Genomic DNA, 10340 nt, shown 5'->3' with positions numbered 1-10340 from the left:
AGATTACTTTCTTCCTTACACTTCGATTCTCCCTACTCCACCTCACTTTATAACGACCTCTACCAACCTTCCTGCTAGCTTTACTCTCTTCTTGTTACTCCCATCACACTACTTTATTTTGTGATTTTCTTTAATGTCACTTCCCTCCTGCCCATTGCGACACATCTACCTGTTAAGTATGCATTGAATACCAGTTTATATTTGGTACTGGTTTATTCCTCAACTTATTATCACTGCCGACCCACTTTCCCCCCCTTCTTTACCCTGCCACAAATATCAAGATGTGTATCACAGGTACCAGGGTGGTGTTTTGTGCATCCACTCATACGTTTTGGTTCACCATGTTCACCAGTCACTTACCCTCACCAGTTACCACAATCAGTCACATTTGACCTCATGCTGTTGTATACACTATGTACTCCATCCATTGTTTGTATCCTCCCCAGCCCTGAGGAGTCGCGGAAAAGTGTGTTTTTCCTGCGACGAAACACGTCTCGGCTGGCCTTCTGGAATCAATAAAAGAAAATCGGAAACACTGATGATCGAATTCTTCGCCTTTAACAAATGAACTTTATGTCCATTGAGACGTCTTATTGCTTTATACTTTATTCTTTAGTGTGCAACAGGTTTTGTTTGTATCTTCAACAGACTACATGGCAGGTGAGAGCATCCATCTAAGGATCTGATTTAAACCCGCCCGACTCGTCCTCGGCATTCCCCGGCACAAACACATCAGCCAACACCTTCAAATGCTCCACCGGCTCCCCGTGGAGAAAAGAGTCGCCTTCAAAATCCTCACCTATGCCTACAAATGCGTGCACAACACCAGGCCCAAATACCTCAACAACAGAATCAACTACCACTTACCCAAATGGAACCTCCGATCTTCCAACCTCGCACTGGCCGAAAGCCCACGTGTCCGCAGACCTAGAGCAGGTGAGAGATCCTTCTCTCACATTGCGACCAAAACCTGGAACAGGCTCCCAGCAGAGATCAGTCTCGCCCCCTCCCTGAACACTTTCAGGAAGGTCATCAAGACCTGGCTTTTCGGCTAATGGAACTGTGAACCACCACACCTCCCCCCAGCGCCTTGAGACTCTCACAGGTTAGTTGCACGCTCAACAAACCAGATTGATTGATTTAGTTTGCCAAATGGATATTTCGTCCTTGTTACAAGTGCATTATATCCTAATACACTATCTGGCTTTGGTAAAATTCCTTTATCCATCTTGAGCTCCTTCATCCTACTGCAGATCACAACCAGTACGCTTACCTTATCAATTTGCATCAGAAAGGGACTACCCATGCTTTGATTTCTTATCCTGTCATGACTGAACACATTTTCTACATAAGACCATGGCACATTCTTATGAAACAATAACTGACCTCTCCTCTTCATTCTTTCTACAAATAAATCTGTTCCATCCATTATTTCAATTAGACTTTCTATCAGGGGACTGGCCCATCCCCCAGGATCTGCTATTTGTCCGATTTACAATATGCATCCTTGACCGCAATCACACCACTAGTTACCAGTATGAGCAGTGTTGTGTTTAAAACCAGTTTCTTTGTATGTAAAGAACTGCATATCAAAGGCAATGTTTTTGTACGAACTGCCCCAACCTTTCGTGCCAGGATAGATCGTCCTCCTCTGTCGCCACGTCTCTTACCTGCACTCTCTGGTTATCCTGTCTTTGTCCTCCTCTAACCTCTTCACTCCTAAGATATCCTCTCTTTTCTCGTGACTGTTAATGTCTTATCCATCGCCTCTTTCATGCCCTCCTGGTTTACTACAGAGGAGAAGCATGCTTGAATCCAGCAAGATGGACTGTAAACACACTTAGAAAAATGATGCTGGTGAAATAAGTAAGTGTTTACAGTCAGGGCACAAAATGTATAAAGATCCTCCGGCATCATTGCTATTTCCACTGCCTTCTTCGTCCCAGTCATTACTTATGAGTGTCGCCACTAGAAGACATGTACACAAAGCTATTGCCCGTAAAGATGTTTCTCTCTACGTAATAATGATAACCCTGTCCTCCTGGATTTGACCTCCTCTGTGACTTTAGAAACAACCTGTAATATAAAACGAATTGCTAGACTTGCTATGCAGTGCTGTGCTGCATTTGGTGAGCTTTGTTCTGGTTATTCCAACAATATTGTGCTGAGGTCTGCTCAGACAACTATCAACAGAAATTACTCTGTGAACTTTGACATTAAGGCACTTATATTTAAGACCAGCTCAGGCAGAAGTAGTTGACTAGTTACTGTACCTCGTTATTTTGCTAATTTCTGCTTCTAAGGGCACGGTGACCCCTGAACGATACAGAGCATTGGTTGATAAACTTCAATACAAAAAACATATTAATCTTCTGAGAAAATACAAATTTATAAAAATGCCATCAAATGACTTGTGGGTTTCCAAGAATCAATATCATAAGCAAATGAAATTTTAGATCAAAGTTTTCCGAGAGCTATGGACCGAAAGTCATGTATGCTGACAGAGAATCTGAGCTGATAGTGAAGCGCCATAGCATAGGCAGTTATAGTGAATCTTGGGTTGTCCAGGCATATCAGTTCTTCACTCCTCTAGGCACTCAGATATTCTGCAACCTGGAGCTCACCTGCAAAGTAATCTTCCTTCATTATGAGTTCAATTTGTTATGGATCACACTTCACTGCTAAATCAGATCCTCTGGTTGGTCAAACTGTACTATGTAATTTGAGAAGGCTTGCGACATCTACGGAAATGATAGGGGCTAGATGTTCACTTTCCTCTTGCCTGATCATTCAGAGTGCCTGATGAACGTTCCTACGGAGTCAGTAATCACAACTGCCTCACCTGTAGGAGAGCATCATTGCATGTACACGGATACTGATATATTAATTGTTGATTGCACAGGCTCCTTCCTGCACACTCAACTTCACAGTTGCCTTAACTCATGTACTATGTCTTTAAAATTGCCAATATTAAGTGTTTTTTCCATTAATATGGCTTTATTAAGACTTTGTGGAGTTTAACCAAAAAAGTAAATGGGCAGAGTAAATAAAGCAACTATACAGTCAAGGGTAGAGCCTCTGAGCACAGGTGGCAGTTAGAACAAGAGCTAGCACCCACATGAACAGGTGGAAGCTAGACCTCCTGTGCATAGTTGGCAGCTATAACCACTATGCAGAGCTGGAGTTTAAAACCCCTTGCAAAGGTGCAGGTTAAGACCCCAAGCACAGGTGGATAGTGAAAACTCTGGAACCCATTGACAAATGTGGAGGATAAAACCATAAGTGGAAGCTAAAATCCTTGTGTACAGGTGAGGGTTGAAACCACTATTTACAGGTGGATGTTAGAACCTTGGAGCACCGGTGGAGGATAGAACTCTGATGGCTAGGGGGCAGATAGAACCTCTTTGCACATTATGCATCACAGGGATTCATACAACAGGGAAGCACTAGTAGAATGTCACAATATTCTGCATTATTCACAGTCAGACAAAGTGGAAAATCATTTTGTTGTATTAGTTTTTCAAGTGGAACCTCCTGAAACTCATCTACAATCATGGAACAATTACCCATGACCAGAAGATGGGTCAATGGTGTCTTACTGATCCTTTGATCTTTGGAAATGCAGTTTATCTCAAACTGGGGTTTCAAGACCTATATTATGTGTGGCTTCAACTACTTTCACACTCTCCATAACACCTCGTGCATATGGACAGCAACATATGTGTGACATGATTGGCACACTGGATTAATGGAAAAGTAATGTAGAGCAGTTCTTAATTTATGGGATCAGTTTTACATGATACTTTTATCTTTTTTTACAAGGGCTTAGCACAACCATTGTTTAGTCTATGGGGTGCCTGTCACTGAAAAAAACCATAAATCACACAATTTAATGGGGCATTTCAAATTCAAGTCAGTCAAGAACAAATAACTTCTGAATAAGAAAGCTTACTCTTTTTGTAACACCTCATGGGCTGACCAGATGTTTCATATTTAGTGAGAAAGTCATGTTTTTTAACCATATGTCCTGACAGATTTTGAAAATGTAGCATGTTCTTGTTTCAGGGGGTTAAATTAATACTTCTTTCTCCGTCCCAGTGCAAAATCAGTTAGAAGGCTCAAACAGATAGCAATTGAATAACATATACTACTGAGTATAACGCTGCATATAATTCCCAATATACCCTAATTACTTTGATTTCTATTCTGTCAAGTGCTGTTAATTATGCCAGTCTGTGCTCATTGGTAACTGCAAAACTGTTATTTCTACTTATATGTTTGTGGCATGTCCCAGTTTTCAGTTTCAGTAATTTGGTCACCCTACCCTTCTTACATTGTGTGATATGAGGTAACCCACTAGAGTGAAATTTGTAGTAAATACTTTCTTATATTCAGTTCATTCTTGTGGTTTCTGTCAGTTGTGAACGTTCATGTTACATTTTATATTCCTATCTAATGAAGGTCTTGTCACAGTCTGAAAATTCTAACCACTGTGGACTCTCTGAGCTTTGTCACATTCAATAACATTCATATTGTTTCTCTGTGGTTTGGACATTCTGGTGTACCAAGACGTTTCTTTTTGTAATGAAATATTTATCACATTTGAAAAATTCATATATGTTTTCCCTCCAGAATGGGATATCTACTATTGCATTAGCTCATCCTTTCTACTAATTGCCCTGTGTTATATTTGTGTAATGATATTCAAAACACTCACTGGAGTTGGAATATTGCTGTTTTTTGAGAAAAAGAAGGAAAATGTTTATTTTTCTTAGTGTCTCCTCACTCACCAGGGTTGCCCCACGGTGACATGCTTCATCATTGGGGCCATCCCAGCCCTCTACGGACTGGGGTGTGCTGCGACTTGCGAAATACGTAGGAACACTTTAAGTGATAGACTATGTGTGGTGCGTGGACTGTGATGGGGTGGAGTGGATTATGTGTAAGTGAGTTAAAACTACCTTCCTAGTAAGCTACAAATGATTTATTCTTGCTCCTAGTGGGTAAATTAAAAACAGGGTGGAATACTAAGGTGCCTAAAGAATAATGAGTTTAGGTGTACCTATAGATTCCTGTCAACATGTTTCGAGCATTCCCCAAGCTCTTCCTCAGGACTACACAGGGACCAGCCCTGTGTTCGCCACTCCTAATAGTGCTCAAGTGAGCTTATTGAAAGTATATTCACAGGGTCATTCTCCAGTGTGGACTTAATGATGCTGTATTAGGATGTTCTTTGCAACAAATGCCTTGTCACATCAAGTGTATTCATATTGTTTCTCCTCAGCGTGGACTTTCAGATGTAGCATTAGACAGTCCTTTGAAAGAACCCCATTCTCACAATCACTACAACCATAATGTTTCTCTCTAGAGTGGATTTGATAGAGTTGTATTAGCATGTGCTTTAGAGTGAATCACTTTCAGCACATTCATATGGTTTCTCTTCAGTGTGGGTTTTCTGATGTTGTACTAGCATGTGCTTTAGAGCGAATGCCTTTTCACATTCAGTACATTCTTATGGTGTCTTTCCTATGTGGACTTTCAGATGTTCCATTAAGTGTGTCTTTCTGATAAACGCCTTGCCACATTCATTGCATTCGTATGGTCTCTCCCCTGTGTGGGTTTTCTGATGTTCCCACAAATGGTGTTTTCTACTGTATGCCTTGTCACATTCAGTGCATTCATATGGTTTCTCTCCAGTGTGGGTATTCTGATGTACCATTAAGTGCTGTTTTCTAAAAAATGCTTTGTCACACTCACTACATCCATAGGGTTTCTTCCCAGTATGGACTTCCTGATGATATTCAAGCTGGTGCTTTAGAGTGTATGCCTTGTCACATTCAGTACATTTATATGGTGTCTCTCCGGAGTGGACTTTCTGGTGTCGCCTTAGGCTTCTCTTAGCAAAAAATGCCTTGTCACATTCATTGCACTGATATGTCTTCCCAGTGTGGGTTTCCTGATGCCGCATTAACTGCTCTTTTGTAATAAATGCCTTTTCACATTCACTACAACAATATGATTTATTTCCGGTGTGTCTCTTCTGATGTAGTATAAGGTTGTACTTTGTAGTAAATGCCTTTCCACAGTCAGCGCAATCATATGGTTTCTCTCCAGTGTGAGTTTTTTGGTGTTGCTTTAATTCCGTTTTTGTAACAAATGCCTTCATACATTCACTACAACCATATGGTTTCTCTCCAGAGTGGAATTTCTGATGTCGCAAGAGATGGCCTTTTCTTAAGAATGCCTTCTCACATTCACTACAACCAAATGGTTTCTCCCCGGTGTGGATTTTCAGATGTTGCAAGAGATAGTTTTTTGCAATGAATGCCCTGTCACATTCACTACAAATATATGGTTTCTCCCCGGTGTGGATTTTCTGATGCTGTAAGAGATATCTTTCTGTAAAGAATGCCCCATCACATTCAGTGCATTTATAAGGTTTCTCCCCAGTATGGAATTTCTGATGTACAATTAGGGCTCTCTTTGTAATGAATGCCTTGTCACATTCAGTGCATGTATATGGTTTCTCTCCAGTGTGCATTCTCTGATGTCGTATTAGGGATGCACTTGTATTGAACGCCTTGTTACATTCCATGCATTCATATGGTTTCTCTCCAGTGTGGACTCTCTGATGTCGTATTAGTTCTTTGTTAGTAATGAATGCCTTCTCACATTCACTACAACCGTAAGGTTTCTCTCCAGTGTGGATTTTCTGATGGTGCTTTAACAGCGCTTTTGTAACGAATGCCTTGTCACATTCAGAACATGCAAAAGGTTTCTCCCCATTGTGGACTGCATAATGTTTATTTCGCTCTCCCCTTGTACAGAATGCCTTGTTACATTCAGTGCATTTATATGGTTTCTCCCCTGTGTGGACTGTATGATGTCGCATTAACTCGTTTTTTGTAATGAATGGCTTGTTACATTCTGTACAGTTATATGGTTTCTCTCCAGTGTGGATTTTCAGATGTCGCATTATGGATTCCTTTACAATGAATGCCTTGTCACATTCAGTACATTTATATGGCTTCTCTTCAGTATGCATTCTCAGATGTCGCATTAGAGATGTCTTTCCAACAAATGTCTTGTCACATTCTGTGCATTTGAATGGTTTCTCCCCAGTGTGGATTTTCAGATGTTGCTTTAGATTTGTCTTTGCAGAGAATGACCTGTCACATTCACTACAACGAAAGGGTTTCTCTCCAGTGTGGATTTTCAGATGTTGCATTAGGTTTGTCTTTGCAACAAATGACCTGCCACATTCACTACAATGAAAGGGTTTCTCTCCAGTGTGGATTCTCAGATGTCGCATTAGGGATTCCTTTACAATGAATGCCTTGTCACATTCACTACATTTATATGGCTTCTCTTCAGTATGCATTCTCAGATGTCGCATTAGAGATGTCTTTCCGACAAATGTCTTGTCACATTCTGTACATTTAAATTGTTTCTCCCCAGTGTGGATTTTCAGATGTTGCTTTAGATTTGTCTTTGCAGCGAATGACCTGTCACATTCACTACAAGGAAAGGGTTTCTCTCCAGTGTGGAATCTCTGATGCTGTTTTAACAGCTTTTTGCCAATGAATGCCTTGTCACATTCACTACATTTATATGGCTTCTCTCCAGTGTGGAATCTATGATGTTGGTTTAACAGCTGTTTGCTAATGAACGCCTTGTCACATTCAGTACACTTATATGGCTTCTCTCCTATGTGGATTTTTAGATGTTGCATTAGGTTTGTCTTTGCAACAAATGACCTGTCACATTCAGTACAATGAAAGGGTTTCTCTCCAGTGTGGAATCTCTGATGTTGCTTTAACAGCTCTTTTCTATGGAATGCCTTCTCACATTCAGTACATTTATAAGGCTTCTCTCCAGTGGGGGTTTTCAGACTGTGCGTTAGGTTTGCCTTTGCAATGAATACCTTGTCATATTCTCTACATTCATATGATTTTTGCCCAATGTGGAGGTTTGGTTGTCGTATTAGCTCTGCCTTTGTAATGAATGCTGGATTAGATTCAGTTAGTTTAAAAGGTTTCCCATCAGTATGGACATTCTGATGCGACTGCAAGTTTCCCATTGTTATGAATATGTTTTCCTCAGCAGGGCTTGCCTGATCTATCAGCAGGTGTCCTTTTGCATGCAATCTGACATCCAGTACATTCATATAACTTCTTCCAGGTGTCAAGACTCTTTTAATTGAATGTCTGCCCACATTCCTTACATTTATATGCTCTCAGTCTTGTGTGAGCAACCGTGTGCAACTTTAGATGGCCTGTGGCCCTAAATGTTTGATCACATTGAGAATATTTATAGTCATTCCATTATGCGAACCAAAGTCACAATAAATAAATACTGTCTTTCTTCTATGCTGACTTCATGTGCTCCTTATAGAATACTATAAAATTTGCTTTGAGTGCTTTAGTACATTTAGAAAGTTCTTTATTCCCTAGTGTCTCTCTGGATAGTCTTTTTGAGTAGAGTATTTTTTTTTCACGCTGCTTGAGAGCGTAGATTAAGATATTTTATTGATTATAAACAGGTCTTCTTGGGGTAGGTTTCAATGCCCAACTTTGCCTTTAAAAATAGCCTTCTGTCCTTTCCATCTTCCATTCTTAAAGCATTTCTTTCATCTGTAAAAAAAAAAAAAAAAGTACATCAATACTAAATAAACTATAATTATGATCTAATCTTTTTCAGAAAGCCATATACTGCACATTTATAAAAAAGTGAAATAAACTCTGAAGTACACTTAGTCGTCCCTGTATTCAGTTTCTATTTGATGTGAACTGCAGATGGGGATTATTCAGTGTAAAAATCAGTGGTTATCAGTGTTTAGATGTTTTTAAGCTGAGCAAATTCATTTTCACAGTTTTTATCTAGGGCTTTTTACTGTTTGCTTTGTGCATGAGCGTTGCAGGATAAACAGTGTATATGAGGTTCCCCGTGCTGTGGGTACTCCATGGAACAATACTAGTCATTTGTATTACTTTTGCCCAGGAGCTCCCTTGACCAGAGGGAAAAAAACACTAGATACACTCTCTAGTACATTATATGCTTGCAGAAGCACAACATGACCAGCTCCTCACCAAGATCTGCCCTTCTGAAAACACAAAGTATGAAACATATATCAAGGGTGACTACACACTGCGCTTCATTTTATCATACAAGCAACCACGCTACAGTGAGTAAAAGATGTGTTCGCGTACATGTACTATCATGCATTGGGAAGGACAATGGCAGTCCTGCCAGAACCAGTGTGCAACACACCCCTTGACAATCTTTTGAGCATATAGTGCTTATGGTTTGTTCTACGCCTGTCTTTACAGTCTGGCACTGGGTTACATCCACAGAGATTTTCTTAGTTGTTTGCTTTAAGCCTTGGATTCTACATGATACAACATTTCTGCTGAAACATCTAAAAACAAAAATACAGACAATAGAGAAATGTAGACAATCCTAAAAGTTGCAGAAATATTAAATTTTGTAAGGAGTAATTTCTGTAGATCAAAGGTTCTTAACCCCTTCTCTGCTAGCCCCCCTCCCCAACGCCCAGTGAAAAGCCTTTTTCTTTGGCTATTTGGGGTAGTTCGCACTTACACGCTCATAACTTTTTATCCCGGTAAGGTATCCACGCCAAATTAGCTTCTATTTTTCCAACATCCTGCGGATTCTAAAGGTATCAGGTGTTGATGGATTCCACTGAAGGGGACTGATAATTTAGCCAAATTACAGCTACATTTTGGGTTTTTGGGGAAAAATGAGGAAAAGGTGCTGCAGAAGAAAACATCTGTTTTTTCCCCCTGTAAATGGAATCAATGAAGGGTTTGCGGTGCTAGAGTCACCATCCTCCCAGCAACAATCACAATTGAATAAAAGCAGATATTTCAACAATGATGTGGCACTTTATTGGGACATGGCCCATTTTAACTATTTTTTGTGATTTCAACCTCTTTCCAGTTAGTGGTAGAAAAGCTTGTGAAATCCATGGTGGATACCAGAAAGCTATAGATTTTTGAAAAGTAGTCACACTCCTGAATTCAGCAAGGGGTCACTTGCGTAGATCCTTCAAGTTTTTCCTATAAAAAGTAACAGTTGAAATAAACAAATATTGAAATTGATTTTTTTTTTTTAAACTGCCATTTGTACATTTCATTTTCATCTGTAACTTCTTCCAACGATGTCAGATATTTTTTAAAGCAATACTCCATTACATTCACTGGACCCTTCTGGTTGCAGGGATATACAGAGTTTGTAGGTTCACCAAGAATCCGAGGTACTCAGAGCCAATAACTGAGCTGCACCTTGTAATGTTTTTTTCAATATGTACCAGGTAAATA

The 10340-nt window shown here is 40.0% G+C and overlaps 1 protein-coding gene across 1 annotated transcript in view; it reads right to left on the bottom strand.

Annotated features, from left to right (window-relative positions):
* Positions 1-601: 601 nt before the first annotated feature.
* Positions 602-10340, bottom strand: part of LOC147709887 (uncharacterized) — a 75117-nt gene continuing 65378 nt past the window's right edge. The window contains exon 2 of the mRNA XM_086928325.1: positions 602-8633. Coding sequence (XP_086784451.1) covers positions 5513-8167 — 2655 coding nt within the window. The 5' untranslated portion in view covers positions 8168-8633 and the 3' untranslated portion in view covers positions 602-5512. The remainder of the gene's footprint in view (positions 8634-10340) is intronic.

Source organism: Lissotriton vulgaris, chromosome 6 (assembly GCF_964263255.1).
Source record: "Lissotriton vulgaris chromosome 6, aLisVul1.2, whole genome shotgun sequence".
In the NCBI taxonomy this organism is placed as follows: Eukaryota; Metazoa; Chordata; class Amphibia; order Caudata; family Salamandridae; genus Lissotriton; species Lissotriton vulgaris.
This window is presented reverse-complemented; position numbering and strand designations above follow the sequence as displayed.